Genomic DNA, 17580 nt, shown 5'->3' with positions numbered 1-17580 from the left:
TTTCTTCAGTAGGTGTAACACTGTAAAGTCTGAGGGATCAGTCCCCTGTCGTCAGTCTTGGAGGGTCTCAGGAGACCCCAGAGTCATACGCTGATTTACCTTCTCAATCACTTCGCCACTGCCTTATATACACAATGGGGGGGGAGAAAGACTGAAAATTAGGAAATGTGGTTGGAGATCTCTTCCACGCTCATCACACCTGTCCGAACAAAGAAAAAACAAAATTTGGTTGGAGTCAAGTTGGTTTCGCCAGTTCAGACATGTTTGAGTTTCATAGACGACAGGTGATGGGGCGTCTGGTGGTAAAACTTGTGCACAGGTCAGGTCGACACTGCAGCCATTCATCATTTATGGCCAGAGGTCCACCATTGTATAGTCTTTACATCATCCATTGTCACATACATTGCCCCAAAACAGATAGGAACGGGGCAACATATGAAAACCGGGGCAATGGTGTTAATGGGGTAGTCTACTTTGCACAAACCCTAAAAATAAGCTGGGACCACCAGTGATCATCCCTCGTCTGTAGGAGGATCTAGTAAAGAGTGTTCAATTTACTTGTAGCGCCCCCGCAGGGGAAATAATGAGTTAGAAGGTATCCAGCGAAATAAATGAACAATATAGGAGGTCCTTCAGAAACTTTGCAGATGTCTCCTGTGGTGGGCAACGAGTTACATTCTGTAATGGGATTTATGAAAAGGCATTTTCTACACCCACAGACACAAACATGTTGGCTGAAGGAGGAGCACGTTGCCAGACCTATCCATCGGCTGACGGAGGAGCACGTGGCCAGACCTGTCCAACGGCTGACGGGAGGAGCACGTGGCCAAACCTGTCCATCGGCTGACGGAGGAGCACGTGGCCAGACCTGTCCAACGGCTGACGGGAGGAGCACGTTGCCAGACCTGTCCATCGGCTGACAAAGGAGCACGTGGCCAGACCTGTCCATCGGCTGAAGGAGGAGCACGTTGCCAGACCTGTCCATCGGCTGACAAAGGAGCACGTGGTCAGACCTGTCCATCGGCTGAAGGAGGAGCACGTTGCCAGACCTATCCATCGGCTGACGGAGGAGCAGGTGGCCAGACCTGTCCAACGGCTGACGGGAGGAGCACGTGGCCAAACCTGTCCATCGGCTGACGAAGGAGCACGTGGCCAGACCTGTCCATCGGCTGAAGGAGCACGTGGCCAGACCTGTCCATCGGCTGACAAAGGAGCACGTGGTCAGACCTGTCCATCGGCTGACGGAGGAGCACATGGCCAGACCTGTCCATCGGCTGACAAAGGAGCACGTGGTCAGACCTGTCCATAGGCTGACGGAGGAGCACATGGCCAGACCTGTCCATCGGCTGACAAAGGAGCACGTGGTCAGACCTGTCCATCGGCTGACGGAGGAGCACATGGCCAGACCTGTCCATCGGCTGACAAAGGAGCACGTGGTCAGACCTGTCCATAGGCTGACGGAGGAGCACGTGGCCAGACCTGTCCAACGGCTGACGGAGGAGCACGTGGCCAGACCTGTCAATCGGCTGACGGAGAAGCACGTGGCCAGACCTGTCCATCGACTGATGGAGGAGCACGTGGCCAGACCTGTCCAACGGCTGACGGAGGAGCACGTGGCCAGACCTGTCCAACGGCTGACGAGGAGCACGTGGCCAGACCTGTCCAACGGCTGACGGAGGAGCACATGGCCAAACCTGTCCATCGGCTGACGGAGGAGCACGTGGCCAGACCTGTCCATCGGCTGACGGAGGAGCACGTGGCCAGACCTGTCCATCAGCCTCCTCTTAGGTTATACAAAGTGTTTCTGTGGCCAAAACCATATTGAGTGTCCCGATCCACCACCCTACTCTCGGACAGCAGATGTCAGGGCGAAAGACAGATTGGGTAAGTCACGCTTCAACATGCCAAATTTTCTAATGTTGTCTGGCAGCACGTTTCACCCTACTCCCCAGAGATTTGTTGAGCAAGTATGTTTGGAAATTTTTTGAACTCCCATAGAAATGAATAGAGCGTTGTGGATACACGTCCTCCGCTTTACTGACAGAGTCCAGGGATGGATATTCGTCCCACCACATCTATCGTGATGGTCCATAAATATGAAGAAATGGGAATAACCCTAGTGTTTATGGCATCCTAACTTTGAGTTAAAAAAAGTAAAATTAAAATTAAAATAAAATTGAAAGTTTACAGGGCCACCAAATAATCTGCAATTTCTGATGATCCAGCATCTAGCATGTTAGCAGCGAGTCTCATTAATCCACTGAATAAAGGGCAGCGCCCTGTCCCCATCAGACGAGGACAATAGACCTCTCCAGAGCAGCGCTCATCCCAATCTCAAACCCATTGCGATGCTCGGTAACTCGTTATGTGGAGCCGATAATCGGCCCCATTACATATTAGCCACTTCCATTACCTGCCGGTGTCTGGAGAGGCGACGGCGCACTCACATTTGAATATCAATGGGATACACGAGCGATTCACAATAATTTATGCAAATTAATTCTCCCCTGAGACACCCAACGATTTACTGTATACAATGGCTGCGTATAAGCCTGTTGGGGATCATTCACATCATGCAGTTGCTGGGAGTGCTTTCCAATCCCATACATGACACGGCTATCTAACCCCTTTGGAACTACACAGAGACTTCAGGAAATCAAACAATAATCATTTTTATTTCTACAGCGCCAACATATTCCACAGCACTTAACATTACATAGGGGACTTGTACAGACATCACAGAGTAGCAACACAGATACCTGGAGGAGCGGGGGTCTATGAGGAAACAGGGAGGGACACGAAAGGTAAAAATAAAGGACGTGTTGTGAAACTGAATACTCGGAATTAGCCGGATTGCCTGGGTTAGAGCATTCCAGAAAACTGGTGCAGCACGAGAGAAGTCTTGGAGAAAGGAGTGGAAGTTTCTAATTATTGCGGATGTTAATCTTAGGACATTACTGGAACGGGGAGCATGGATAGGGTGATAGAGAGACCAGAGAGGAGATGTAGGGCGGTGCAGAACCGTGGAGCGCTTTGTGGGTGAGAGATAAGTCTATATCGGCCTCTGATGGGTAACCAGTGCAATGACTGGCACAGGGTAGAGGGATCGTTGTAACGGCTGGCGAGGAATATAATCCCGGCTGCTGCATTCAGGATGGATTAGAAAGGGGAGAGTTTAGTAAGAGGGAGACGGATCAGTAGAGAGTTACAATAATCCAGACGAAAACGAATAAGAGCAACAGTAAGTTATTGCAGAGTCAAAAGGTAAGAAACGGACGAATTCTAGAGATGTTTTTGAGGTGTAAATGACATGAGCGGGCGAGTGATTGGATGAGGGGAGTGAAGGAGGGATAGGAATCAAATAACACCAATACAGCGGGCATGTTACTGGGGAGTAGTGGTGGAACCACACACGGAAATGGCAAAATCGGGCATAGGTAGGTTAGTGGAGGGAGGAACCACAAGGAGATCAGTTTCAGATAGAGGGAGGACATGATGTTAGAGACAGCGGAGAGACAATCACTGGTGTTTTCTAAAAAGGTCGGCGTGATAAGAGAAGAAGTGTATAATTGGGTGTCATCAGCATCGAGATGGTACTGGAAACCAAATCTACTGATTGTTTGTCCAATAGGGGCAGTATACAAAGAGAAGAGGAGGGGGCCTAGGACTGATCCTTGAGGAACCCCTACAGTAAGGGGAAGGTGAGAGGAGGAGGAACCAGCAAAACATACAGTGAAGGATCGGTCAGAGAGATAGGAGGAGAACCAGGAGAGAACGGTGTCCTTGAGGCCGATGGAGCGGAGCATAGTGAGAAGGAGCTGGTGATCCACAGTGTCGAATGCTGTGGAGAGATCCAGGAGAATCAGCATGGAGTAGTGACCATTAGATTTAGCTGTTAGTAGGTCATTAGAGACTTTAGTGAGGGCAGTTTCAGTAGAGTGTAAAGAGCGGAAGCCAGATTGAAGAGGGTCGAGAAGAGAGTTATCTGAGAGATAGCGGGTAAGATGGGAGTGGACCAGGCGCTCGAGGAGTTTAGAGATGAAGGGAAGATTAGAGAGAGGACATACAAGCGAAAGACAGCAGCAGTGGTCTGTTTCCTAGGCAACGAACTGTAAGCAAAAGAAATCGTTAATATCTCAAAAGTGGCAGCAAATTGTAATAAGCTGCAAAAGTGCGTATTTTTACAAACACTAACACAAAATATTAATTCCCATAAATGCATGTACTGGAGATAAAAAAAAAAAAAAAAAATCATCTTGCAAATGCATTTCATTCTAAATGTTGCAGTTTTACTTGTGAACCTTTACACTCAACTTTGATGTGGTCTGTGGCTCTCCTCAGATCTTCATAGCCGGCTCACTGACTGATTCTCAGTTAACTCACGTTGCCTCCAGCAGTACTTGGTACAATGAAGAGCCTATAGAAGGCAAACGGTGCTACATTTTTAATGACATGTAATTGCAAAAATTATATTTAGCCAAAAATACAAGCACTTAAGAATTTAAAAAATAAAAAATAAATAAAAATAGTCCCAAAAGGAGAACAACTCCTTTAAAAAAGCGATTTTTTTTTTTTACCTTTCCCAGAGTTTAAAGATGCTAAATAGAGGAGCTATAGTGACCTCAAAATTGTACCCCAGTATAGAGCTGCCGTTCTGACAGTCTCCACGAGTGGTCAGTGACCGACTGTTGTGGCCGCCGACTGTGGGGGTCACTCCAGTAACCTCCGGACTGAGTGGAGACCCTCAGAGCGGCATCACTGGAGCGGTGCAAGGGGTGCGTTATCAGACAACGCGGCTCATCATGGCAATGGTTGTGACTGTGCCCGACACTGAATGGCAGCAGCGGGCACAGCGCAGTCTTCAGACACTGCTCCACACATAGGTTCTGTCCGAAGTGGCTGATCAGCTCCTGAGGCATGAATTCGGCTGAGCTGCAATACCACACACAACCTGCGCACGGGAGAGGCGCTGTTTTGGCTCTTTTTTTCCTTCTATAACCCCAACTTTAAAGGCTTTTTGATGTAGAATACTCTTCCTCAGCCACAATCTACAGGGGGTCCTAAAAGCCCGAGTCCTCAGCGGCTAGCCGACCACTGGGGTGGCATAGTCATCACTGCACCCCATACGATTCGGAGGTAGACATATAGACACGGCCCCATTATGCTCCGTGCCTGTTTTTGTTAAGAGAACAACCAATCACGGTGCAGCTTTCATTTCATATTCTGCTTCTGAAGAATAAAAGAAGCCTTGTGATTGGTTGCTAGGGGCAACTTGTTTTAGATGTGACATCAATCTGCCCAGATGTATTATCGGCCTTATGGAGGATTCGTGATATACGGGGCGAGACCCCCCGGGATACAGGACGAAACTGTCACCTACGTGTGTGGGGCTGTGTATACAGGGCCGGGTGTAAAGAGGACGCACACCTGTGTCTGAGCCCTGGTGTCACTCAGCTGTCGCCATCACTGCACCCATACAGGGAGATCCCACAGCGTCACATCTGATGGTCTGGAAAAGCCGATCGTCCAGAATCACCTCCTGCCATAGCAAGGAGTGTGCGTGGCAGCCATGGGCCCGCCGACGCCATCTTAGCACTTTTATTAATTGGTGATCAGGGATTTTACTAAATACTATAGCACTGTACATACTATAGCACTGTACATACTGCAGATAGCACTGGCACAAATCCCCTGAGGGAGGCCAATGAAAAAAAAAACATTTAATACAAATGATATATATATATATATACATACACACACACACATATACATACATACATACCTCCTTAGATGAACCCATTAATTTTTATTTTGGTTTTTAATTTCTTTACTTCTGAATTGGTAGGAGAAAGGTGATTTTAATATACACAAGTACACTTACAGCACCCCCTTTTCCTCAAATTTAAAAAAAAGAAAGAAAATAATAAATATAATAATTTTTATTTATATAGCGCCAACATATTCCGCAGCACTTTACAGTTAAGCGGGGACATGTACAGACAATAAATTCAGTATAAGTTAAGACAATTTAACCCCTTCAAGTCGCGGCCCTTTTTCATTTTTGCGTGTTCGTTTTTCGCTCCCCTCCTTCCCAGAGCCATAACTTTTTTATTTTTCCGTCAATTTGGCCATGTGAGGGCTTATTTTTTGCGGGACAAGTTGTACTTTTGAACGACACCATTGGTTTTACCATGTCTTTTACTAGAAAACGGGAAAAAAATTCCAAGTGCGGTGAAAATGCAAAAAAAGTGCAATCCCACACTTGTTTTTTGTTTGGCTTTTTTGCTAGGTGCACTAAATGCTAAAACTAACCTGCCATTATGATTCTCCAGGTCATTACGAGTTCATAGACACCTAACATGTCTAGATTATTTTTTATCTAAGTGGTGAAAAAAAATTCCAAACTTTGCTAAAAAAAAAAAAAAAAAAAAGTGCCATTTTCCGATACCCGTAGCGTCTCCATTTTTCGTGATCTGGGGTCGGGTGAGGGCTTATTTTTTGCGTGCCGAGCTGATGTTTTTAATGATACCATTTTTGCGCAGATACATTCTTTTGATCGCCCGTTATTGCATTTTAACCCCTTTCTGACATCGGACGTACTATCCCGTCCATGTGGGGTGGGCCCCTATGACCATGGACGGGATAGCACGTCCAGCGCGATCGGCGGCGCTCACGGGGGGAGCGCCGCCGATCGCGGCCGGGTGTCAGCTGCCTATTGCAGCTGACATCCGGCACTATGTGCCAGGAGCGGTCACGGACCGCCCCCGGCACATTAACCCCTGGCACACCGCGATCAAAGATGATCGCGATGTGCCGGCGGTGCAGGGAAGCACCGCGCAGGGAGGGGGCTCCCTGCGGGCTTCCCTGAGCCCCCCGCAGCAACGCGATGTGATCGCGTTGCTGCGAGGGTCTTACCTCCCTCCCTCCCTGCTCGAGCCCCGGATCCAAGATGGCCGCGGATCCAGGTCCTGCAGGGAGGGAGGTGGCTTCACAGAGCCTGCTCAGAGCAGGCACTGTGAAGGCTGCAGCGCTGCATGTCAGATTAGTGATCTGACAGAGTGCTGTGCAAACTGTCAGATCACTGATCTGTGATGTCCCCCCCTGGGACAAAGTAAAAAAAAAAATTTTCAAATGTGTAAAAAAAAATAAAAAAAAATAATGAAAAAAAAATATATATATATTATTCCCATAAATACATTTCTTTATCTAAACAAAAAAAAATAAATAAAAGTACACATATTTAGTATCGCCGCGTCCGTAACGGACCGACCTATAACACTGGCCCACTAGTTAACCCCTTCAGTAAACACCGTAAGAAAAAAAAAAAAACGAGGCAAAAAACGCTTTATTATCATACCGCCGAACAAAAAGTGGAATAACACGCGATCAAAAAAACAGATATAAATAACCATGGTACCGCTGAAAACGTCATCTTGTCCCGCAAAAAACGAGCCGCCATACAGCATCATCAGCAAAAAAATAAAAAAGTTATAGTCCTGAGAATAAAGCGATGCCAAAATAATTATTTTTTCTATAAAATAGTTATCGTATAAAAGCGCCAAAACATAAAAAAATGATATAAATGAGGTGTCGCTGTAATCGTACTGACCCGAAGAATAAAACTGCTTCATCAATTTTACCAAACGCGGAACGGTATAAACGCCTCCCCCAAAAGAAATTCATGAATAGCTGGTTTTTGGTCATTCTGCCTCACAAAAATCGGAATAAAAAGCGATCAAAAAATGTCACGTGCCCGAAAATGTTACCAATAAAAACGTCAACTCGTCCCGCAAAAAACAAGACCTCACATGACTCTGTGGACCAAAATATAGAAAAATTATAGCTCTCAAAATGTGGTAACGCAAAAAATATTTTTTGCAATAAAAAGCGTCTTTCAGTGTGTGACGGCTGCCAATCATAAAAATCCGCTAAAAAACCCGCTATAAAAGTAAATCAAACCCCCCTTCATTACCCCCTTAGTTAGGGAAAAATTAAAAAAATGTATTTATTTCCATTTTCCCATTAGGGCTAGGGTTAGGGTTAGGGCTAGGGTTAGGGTTAGGGCTAGGGTTAGGGCTAGGGCTACAGTTTGGGTTGGGGCTAAAGTTAGGGTTGGGGCTAAAGTTACGGTTAGGGTTTAGATTACATTTACGGTTGGGAATAGGGTTGGGATTAGGGTTAGGGGTGTGTCAGGGTTAGGGGTGTGGTTAGAGTTACTGTTGGGATTAGGGTTAGGGATGTGTTTGGATTAGGGTTTCAGTTATAATTGGGGGGTTTCCACTGTTTAGGCACATCAGGGGCTCTCCAAACGCGACATGGCGTCCGATCTCAATTCCAGCCAATTCTGCGTTGAAAAAGTAAAACAGTGCTTCTTCCCTTCCGAGCTCTCCCGTGTGCCCAAACAGGGGTTTACCCCAACATATGGGGTATCAGCGTACTCAGGACAAATAGGACAACAACTTTTGAGGTCGAATTTCTCCTCTTACCCTCGGGAAAATACAAAACTGGGGGCTAAAAAATAATTTTGGGGGGAAAGATTTTTTTTTTTTTAATTTTCACGGCTCTGCGTTACAAACTGTAGTGAAACACTTGGGGGTTCAAAGCTATCACAACACATCTAGATGAGTTCCTTAGGGGGTCTAGTTTCCAAAATGGTGTCACTTGTGGGAGGTTTCTACTGTTTAGGTACATTAGGGGCTCTGCAAATGCAATGTGACACCTGCAGACCATTCCATCTAAGTCCTCATTCCAAATGGAGCTCCTTCCCTTCTGAGCCCTCCCATGCGCCCAAACAGTGGTTCCCCCCCACATATGGGGTATCAGCGCACTCAGGACAAATTGGACAACAAATTGTGGGGTCGAATTTCTCCTGTTACCCTCAGGAAAATACAAAACTGGGGGCTAAAAAATAATTTTTGTGGGAAAAAAATTTTATTTTTACGGCTCTCCATTATAAACTTCTGTGAAGCCCTTGGTGGGTCAAAGCGCTCAGCACACATCTAGATAAGTTCCTTAGGGGGTCTACTTTCCAAACTGGTGTCACTTGTGGGGGGTTTCAATGTTTAGGCACATCAGTGGCTCTTCAAACGCAACATGGCGTCCCATCTCAATTCCTGTCAATTTTGCATTGAAAAGTCAAACGGCGCTCCTTCCCTTCAGAGCTCTCCCATCCGCCCAAACAGTGGTTTACCCCCACATATGGGCTATCAGCGTACTCAGGACAAATTGTACAACAACTTTTGGGGTCCAATTTCTTCTCTTACCCTTGGGAAAATAAAAAATTGGGGGCAGAAAGATAATTTGTGTGAAAAAATATGATTTTTTATTTTTACGGTTCTACATTATAAACTTCTGTGAAGCACTTGGTGGGTCAAAGTGCTCACCACACCTCTAGATAAGTTCCTTAGGGGGTCTACTTTCCAAAATGGTGTCACTTGTGGGGGGTTTCAATGTTTAGCCACATCAGGGGCTCTCCAAACGAAACATGGCGTCCCATCTCAATTCCTGTCAATTTTGCATTGAAAAGTCAAATGGCACTCCTTCGCTTCCGAGCTCTGCCATGCGCCCAAACAGTGGTTTACCCCCACATGTGGGGTATTGGCATACTCAGGACAAATTGTACAACAATGTTTGGGGTCCATTTTCTCCTGTTACCCTTGGTAAAATAAAACAAATTGGAGCTGAATTACATTTTTTGTGAAAAAAAGTTAAATGTTCATTTTTATTTAAACATTCAAAAAATTCCTGTGAAGCACCAGAAGGGTTAATAAACTTCTTGAATATGGTTTTGAGCACCTTGAGGGGTGCAGTTTTTAGAATGGTGTCACACTTGGGTATTTTCTATCATATAGACCCCTCAAAATGACTTCAAATGAGATGTGGTCCCTAAAATAAAATGGTGTTGTAGAAATGAGAAATTGCTGGTCAACTTTTAACCCTTATAACTCCCTAACAAAAAAAAATGTTGGTTCCAAAATTGTGCTGATGTAAAGTAGACATGTGGGAAATGTTACTTATTAAGTATTTTGTGTGACATATCTCTGTGATTTAACTGCATAAAAATTCAAAGTTGGAAAATTGCAAAATTTTCATAATTTTCGCCAAATTTCCGTTTTTTTCACAAATAAACACAGGTACTATCAAATAATTTTTACCATTGTCATGAAGTACAATATGTCACGAGAAAACATTGTCAGAATCACCAGGATCCGTTGAAGCGTTCCAGAGTTATAACCTCATAAAGGGACAGTGGTCAGAATTGTAAAAATTGGCCCGGTCATTAACGTGCAAACCACCCTGGCGTTTCGGATTTTTTTCTCGCTACGCCATTTAGCGATCAGGTTAATGCTTTTTTTTTAATTGATAGATCGGGCGATTCTGAACACGGCGATACCAAATACGTGTAGGTTTTTTTTTTTATTATTGTTTTATTTAGGATGGGGCGAAAGGGGGGTGATTTAAACTTTTATATTTTTTATATTTTTTTCATATTTTTAAAAACATTTTTTTTTTACTTGTGCCATGCTTCAATAGCCTCCATGGGAGGCTAGAAGCTGGCATAGCCTGATCGGCTCTGCTACATAGCAGCGATCATCAGATCGCTGCTATGTAGCAGAAATGCAGGTGTGCTGTGAGCGCCGACCACAGGGGGGCGCTCACAGCAGACCTGCATCAGTAACCATAGAGGTCTCAAGGACCTCTATTGTTACCGTCCTGATGCATCGCCGACCCCCGATCATGTGACGGGGTCGGCGATGACGTCATATCCGGCCGCCCGGCCGGATGCGGTAGTTAAATGCCGCTGTCTGTGTTTGACAGCGGCATTTAACAGGTTAATAGCGGGGGGTGAATAGCGATTTCACCCGCCGCTATTGCGCGCACATGTCAGCTGTACAAAACAGCTGACATGTCGCGACTTTGATGTGGGCTCACCGCCGGAGCCCACATCAAAGGGGGATTCACGGCATGCGCAGTAGATGTACGGCGCATGTCGTGAAGGGGTTAATCAGTGACATTAGGGGTGAGGTCCCTGCTCGAAAGCTTACAATCTACAAGGAAATGGGGGGGACACAATAGGTGAAAAGTGCTTGTTATTTCAGGTCTGGCAATTATAATAAATAGGGATTTTCATAAAAAGCTGCATGATGCGGTCATCAGTCCATGTGTTTAAGTGCAATAGTCAAGTATCAAGTGCAGTTATCGTGTGCATGGAGGGTGTAGAGACAGATGAATAGTAGGGTGCAGATTCACATGCAGATAATATTTGGAGGGAGGGAACAGGGCAAAGTTAGTTTGCTGAGTAGTTGATGTGGTAGGCTTGTTTGAAGAGATGGGTTTTCAAAGCGCACTTGAATAGGTCGGGGCTAGGTATCTGTCTGATCGTCTGGGGAAGTGCATTCCAGAGAGCTGGCGCAGCACGAGAGAAGTCTTGGAGACGGAGATGCGAGGTTCAGATTACGGGGGATGTTAGTCTTAGGTCATTTGTAGAATGGAGGGCACGTGTAGGGCGATAGACGGAGATGAGAGAGGAGATATAAGGCAGTGCAGAACTGTGGAGAGCTTTGTGGGTGAGAGAGATGAGTTTATACTGGACCCTGTAGTGAATGGGTAGCCAGTGTAATGACTTGCACAAGATGGAGGCATCGGTGAAGCGGCTGGATAGAAATATGAGCCTGGCTGCCGCATTCAAGATGGATTGGAGAGGAGAAAGTTTGGAAAGAGGGAGAGCGATCAGAAGAGAGTTGCAGTAGTCCAGACGGGAATGAATGAGAGCGACAGTAAGAGTCTTAGCAGTTTCAAAAGGTGAGAAAAGGTCGGATTCTGGAGATGTTTTTAAGATGCAGGTGACAGGAGCAAGTGAGTGATCGGATATAGGGAGTAAAGGAAAGTTCGGTGTTGAATATGACCCCAAGACAGCGGACATGCTGCTTGGGAGTTATGGTTGAACCCTCCAGGGTAATTTCGATGTTGGGTAGAGTGAGGTTAGTAGAAGGGAGAAACACAAGAAGTTCAGTTTTGGAGAGATTTAGTTTCAGATAGAGGGAGGACATGATGTTAGAGACAGCAGACAGACAATCCTTGGTATTTTGAATTAGGGTAGGGGTGATGTCAGGAGAAGAAGTGTATAATTGGGTGTCGTCAGCATAGAGATGGTACTGGAACCCAAATCTGCTGATTGTTTGTCCAATAGGGGCAGTGTATAGAGAGAAGAGGAGGGGGCCCAGGACTGAGCCCTGCGGAACCCCAATAGTAAGGGGACGAGGAGAGGAAGAGGAGCCGGCAAAAGATACAGTGAAGGAGCCGTCAGAGAGGTAGGAGGAGAACCAGGAATGAACCAGAAAATGAATAAAACTAAAAATAAATCTGGTTTGGTAGCAGGACATAAAATTAACTTAACTTGAAGGGCAAACACCGTGAAAAAAAAAAAAAGTTATAATTACTCTCTGGTTTTGTTTCCGCTCACATAGAAATTAAAAAACAACAAAAAACACATGATTATCACATTGTATTTACTCCAAAAGAATATCCAAAACTTCACTTCAGCGGGGAAAAAAAACAACAACAAAAAACACACAACTCTCACACAGATTTATGTATGGGAAAATAAAATCAGAAGAAAAAAAAAAAAAGTCACCATTTTCCCCTTACCACTTAAATGATACAAGTCTGATGTATACTTACCTGAAGAATGACACTATCAGGTCATTTTGACAAAAAAAAAATTATATTTTATATATATATATATATATATATATATATATATATATATATATATATATATATATATATATATATATATATTATTATTATACTATATAATTGTCTAAGGGTCACTTCCGTCTTTCTGTCTGTCTGTCACGGATATTCATTGGTCGCGGCCTCTGTCTGTCATGGAATCCAAGTCGCTGATTGGTCACGGCCAATCAGCGACGGGCGCAGTCCGGCGGCAACATGGCCGCTCCTTCCTCCCCGCAGTCAGTGCCCGCTCCGTACTCTCCTCCAGTCAGCGCTCACACAGGGTTAATGGCAGCGCTAATGGACCGTGTTATGCCGCGGTGTAACTCACACAATTAACGCTGCTATTAACCCTGTGTGACCAACTTTTTTTTTACTATTGATGCTGCCTATGCAGCCTCAATAGGAAAAGGATTTAATGTTAAAAATAATAAAAAAAAATAAAAAAATCATCATATACTCACCTTCCGGCCCCTTTCCCGCTCCTCGCGACGCTCCGGTGACCGCTCCATGCAAGCCGCAGGTTCCAGTGGCAATGATGGTATGCGACAAGGACCTGCCATGACGTCACGGTCATGTGACTGCGACATCACAGGTCCTCCGCTCATACCAACCCTGGGACCGGAAGCTGCTGCGTGCACCGCACACAGGGCCAGGACTACAAGGGCTCCTTCGGAAGGTGAGTATATGTTTATTTTTTATTTTAACTTTTTTTTAACCTGTTACATACGTGTCTGGCCAATATACTACGTGGACATGCATATTCTAGAATACCCGATGCGTCAGAATCGGGCCACCATCTAGTATATATATATTTTTTTTACATAACGGCTTATTCCCACGTCAGTATTTTTCATCAGTATTTATAAGCCAAAACCAGGCGTGGAACAATCAGAGGAAGAGTATAGTAGAAACACGTCACCACTTCTGTATCTCTCACCCACTCCTGGTTTTGGCTTATAAGGACTGATGTAAAATCCTGACCCAATACTGACCGTGTGAACGCGGGCCAATTGAGATATTGACACTCCTGTTTCTGACATAGAAATACTGACGTGTGAATAAAGCCTTTTACAGTAAAATGAATGGTGTCCTTGAAAGCTGCAGCTCTTCCGCCGATAGGAATTTGATGGGCGGGTGTCGGCATCCTCCGTCCTGGCATCTCCCCCGCTCCACCACAGTTTCTTCAGAGTCTGCATTGCAGAAAACATTTTTGCAGCTTTTTCTGGCAAAACACTTTGATGACAAAAAGGCAAAAAAAAAAAAAAAAAGCACAGAAATGAACGGTTAAAAGGGAGGGCTCCTTTTTTTTTAGAAAACCCATCTCCCGGTTACAGTGTGTTATAAATACAAAAATTTTCTTACCCACCATCCCCAGGTCCAGCACAAAGCCTCCGTCATTCGCAGGGTCTGGCATTGTCAGCAGCGCTCACGTCAGGTCAGCGGCTCTGAGAGGGGCGCTCCATTTACACGCTCTTTGATTGGCTGCAGCGCTGTTAACGTGACATCTGCACTGTGGACAATACAGGACACTGGGAGACAGGGAAAACCACGCTGGACCGGGGGAGGGTAAACAGAGCTCTTTTAGATCACAACAAAATATATATTAATAGCAGTTTCAGTGCAATATAGACCAGTGACCCCTCACCACACAACATATGTGTGTAACACTAATTGCTTACAATAATACAGCTATAAAGCAATGTAATTCCCCTTTTTTGGCCTTTTCCACTCTCCCCCGTGCAGCACAGCCTCCCACACCTGCAGCATAGCCTCCTTATCGCCCCTGACACAGTAGCAGCCCCTCCATGGCTTGTTATAAGTAATTAGCGCTCTAATTAGAGCTAATGAGACAGGCATCTCCGCGGACGCCCCCTGTCAGCGGTCTGTGCAGGCATTATCGCCGCCGGCTATGGAAGGACCCACGTAGACGCAGCGCGGTCTCCGGACTTCCGGCCCCTTCTGAGGTCAGAGTGCGGGTGTTCAAAGATGGCGCTGCCCATGCAGAGGTGTTGGGCCGGGCTGCGGGCACTGACCTTACCCTGGCCGGCGGCGGGTTACCATGCCAGGCCGAGGATTTGGGGGCTAGGGGGCATCTATAAGCCTGACCCTAATGACCCAGAGACCAAGCCCTGGCATAAAGGGCCGCAGTATGAGGCCAAGCTGTACGGCCGCCATGGCAGCGCCTCTGGGGTGAAGCCTGAGAGTCTGTGGCCGAGTCCCGAGCAGCTCCGGGCTGTGGAGGAGGAGGAGAAGGAATGGTGCCCGAGCCTGAGGGAGATGCAGGAGCGGCTGGAGGCCAAAGACCGGGAGCTGGCGCGGCAGGAGAAGGAGAGGTCAGGGCTGGTCGCCATAGCAACCCCGAACCACAAGGCCCAGCGCGCCCTGTATCATTACCAGAGTGCACCACACATGGCTGAGCACCAGGTGGCGCTGTTGTAGGCGGTGTATGAGCAGCCATGTGATGGGGCATATACTGCAGCGCCACCTAGTGCTCACTGCTGTAATCCGGCATCTGATAATCCAGACCGGCCCATATAGCAGGCATGTATTCTCATCCGTATAGGGGAGCGATTACTGGCCCGACTGCCGACCTCGCAGCCAGGACTGATGGACGGGCCAGGAATCGATGCAGTAATGTGAAGTCCTTCCCTTAAAGGGGATGTGCAGGCCCCTCATGGTACCTGCGGGTCAGATCGGACCGCAGTGAGAGGAGCGGCAATCCTCGCTGTTAACAACCGCCAGCGTTATTTATGGCGCTCATTGTTGTCCTTGTGCTCCATTAGGGCGTAGTGACACCCTATAGGAGAGAGAATTGAGGCGGCTTCATATTATAGGGACGCCTGAATGGCCGACGTGTAACATTACACTCACCTCCTGCCGTTTGGGATGTCACAAGCAGGGGGTCCCACCAGCCCTGTCCCCTCACGGATCACCCATGACTTCCTTGTGTGTCTATCTAACACGTCTTTGTTTCTTTAAGGGCTCGGCTGATAGCGGCCAACATGGCAAAAATGCCCAAGATGGTGGAGGAGTGGCGCAGGGCAAAGAAGGAAGCAAAGCAGAAAGAACGAGACGAGAAAGCCCGTAAGCAACGTCTGTTGGCCCTCGCCCGTGAGAAGTTTGGCATCCAAGTAGATTTCCGTAGTGCTAAGTTCCAGGAGATGGTGAAGGACCTGGAGAAGGAGGACAAAAAGAAAATGAAGGCTGTGAAGAAGAAGCAAAGGGAAGAAGAGAGGGCAGCAATGGCAGAGCTTTTAAGTACAGTCACTTCAGGTGCTCAGCCGGCTCCTCCGGTGTCCGATACCTCGGGGTGATGCCGGATTACGGACGGGGTGGCGTTCCTCGGTTCTCTGGTCACACGGGAGCGTGCATGGGACTATTATGTAGACACATGACTGATGAGCACAGGCGGTCGCGCTCCTGCTGTCAGCGCCACATCGTTACAACCTTTCTGTATATAACCACGATTTGTAATAAAGCAAGCACTTAGAATGTGTCTATACGTCCACTGACTGTTGGCTCGGGGGAGGGGGCGACAATTTTCGTATTTGTGTTCAGCCTGTGAGTCCTGGCCCATCTGCCGTCTAATGAGCCAAACTAATCGCCCCAAAAATCAGTGATTTCACCAATGTTTCGCGATGACATATCATCCAGGCGGGGTTGTAGCAGCAGGATATAACAGGGACTAGATCAAACCTGGGCGTGCCCCGTGTGTTGCTCCCAAGTGTAATACTGCCTTGGTAATACCCCAAAAAGAATATACAGCCCTCGCTACACGTCTTCCTCTGATAGAGGATTTCTCACCCCATTTACCTCCACAGTTAATTGACTCCCCTGATGAACTCTCTACAGAGGAAGAAACGTGTAGGGAGGGCTAGAATCGAGTGGTTTAAGGGGAAACGTAAATGTTTTGGAGCGGCCGAGTCACAGCCCGGACCTTAATCCAGTGGAGAATCTGTGGTCAGACTTGAAGATCTCTGTCCACCAGAGGAAACATCTAACCTGAAGGATCCGGAGCAGTTTTGCCTTGTCGAATGGGTAGAACTCCCAGTGGCCAGATGTGGAAAGCTCAGAGAGACTTATCCACAGTGACTTGCAGCTGGAATTTCCACCAAAGGAGGCTCTACAAAGTACCGACTTTAGGGGGGTGAATTGTTATCCTCACTGAAATTTTCAGTGATTTTGTTCTATTTGTTGTTTGCTTCACAATAAAAATAAAACCAAATGTTCACAGCTGTAGGCAAGTTCTATGTATGAACTGATACAAACCCCCAAAATAAAAAAAGGGGAATTTCAGGTTGTGATGTAGCAAAACACCAACAATTCCAAAGGGGTGAATACTTTTGCAAGCGACTGCTATGTATAGAAGAAATCATAATCTCTTATGAATGCTGACATTCAGAGGAAGATAGTAATGACAGACATGGGGGTCTTCAGCTGACTCCCAGCTGTCATGACAACCCTTCGGCGCCCTGCAATAACGTGATGGGTGCCGATGGGCGGGGTGAATGATGTGCTTCCAGTCAGCGAGTGTTAAATTCCGCTGTCAAAGATTGACAATGAGATTTAACTGGTTAACAGCCGCAGGTGGAGCACAGATCCTCCAGCGGCTGTTAAATCAACCATCATGTGCGAGTCCGCATCACAGGCAGGAACACGACCTTTGAAGTAAATGTATGTCAGAGGTCTTGAAAGGGCTAAAGTATGTTTTGTCCGAAACTGTTGCAGCCTCAAACATGCCTGGCAGATTTCATGCAGCTACATCTGGCACATGTTGCCCAATCCACGAGCCGCATCTATCCTCCCTTTCACAGCTGATTGAAAGTACTCAATGATATAGAT

The 17580-nt window shown here is 46.5% G+C and overlaps 1 protein-coding gene across 1 annotated transcript; it reads left to right on the top strand.

Moving 5' to 3' along the window:
- Window positions 1-14686: 14686 nt before the first annotated feature.
- GADD45GIP1 (GADD45G interacting protein 1) lies at window positions 14687-16234 on the top strand. The gene is made up of 2 exons (XM_069767169.1): window positions 14687-15071; window positions 15719-16234. Exons 1-2 carry the CDS (start codon window positions 14725-14727, stop codon window positions 16050-16052), a joined length of 681 nt encoding a protein of 226 aa, XP_069623270.1. The 5' UTR covers window positions 14687-14724; the 3' UTR covers window positions 16053-16234.
- Window positions 16235-17580: the final 1346 nt, after the last annotated feature.

Source organism: Ranitomeya imitator, chromosome 4, assembly GCF_032444005.1.
Source record: "Ranitomeya imitator isolate aRanImi1 chromosome 4, aRanImi1.pri, whole genome shotgun sequence".
NCBI lineage: Eukaryota > Metazoa > Chordata > Amphibia > Anura > Dendrobatidae > Ranitomeya > Ranitomeya imitator.
The sequence above is the reverse complement of the archived record's forward strand: the minus strand, read 5'-3'. Positions and strand labels throughout refer to the sequence as shown.

Coding starts and splice junctions, on each gene's coding strand:
- GADD45GIP1 (XM_069767169.1), top strand. CDS start 14,725: ATGGCGCTGCCCATGCAGAGGTGTTGGGCCGGGCTGCGGGCACTGACC. Junction 15,072..15,718: donor GCGCGGCAGGAGAAGGAGAG/GTCAGGGCTGGT, acceptor TGTTTCTTTAAG/GGCTCGGCTGATAGCGGCCA.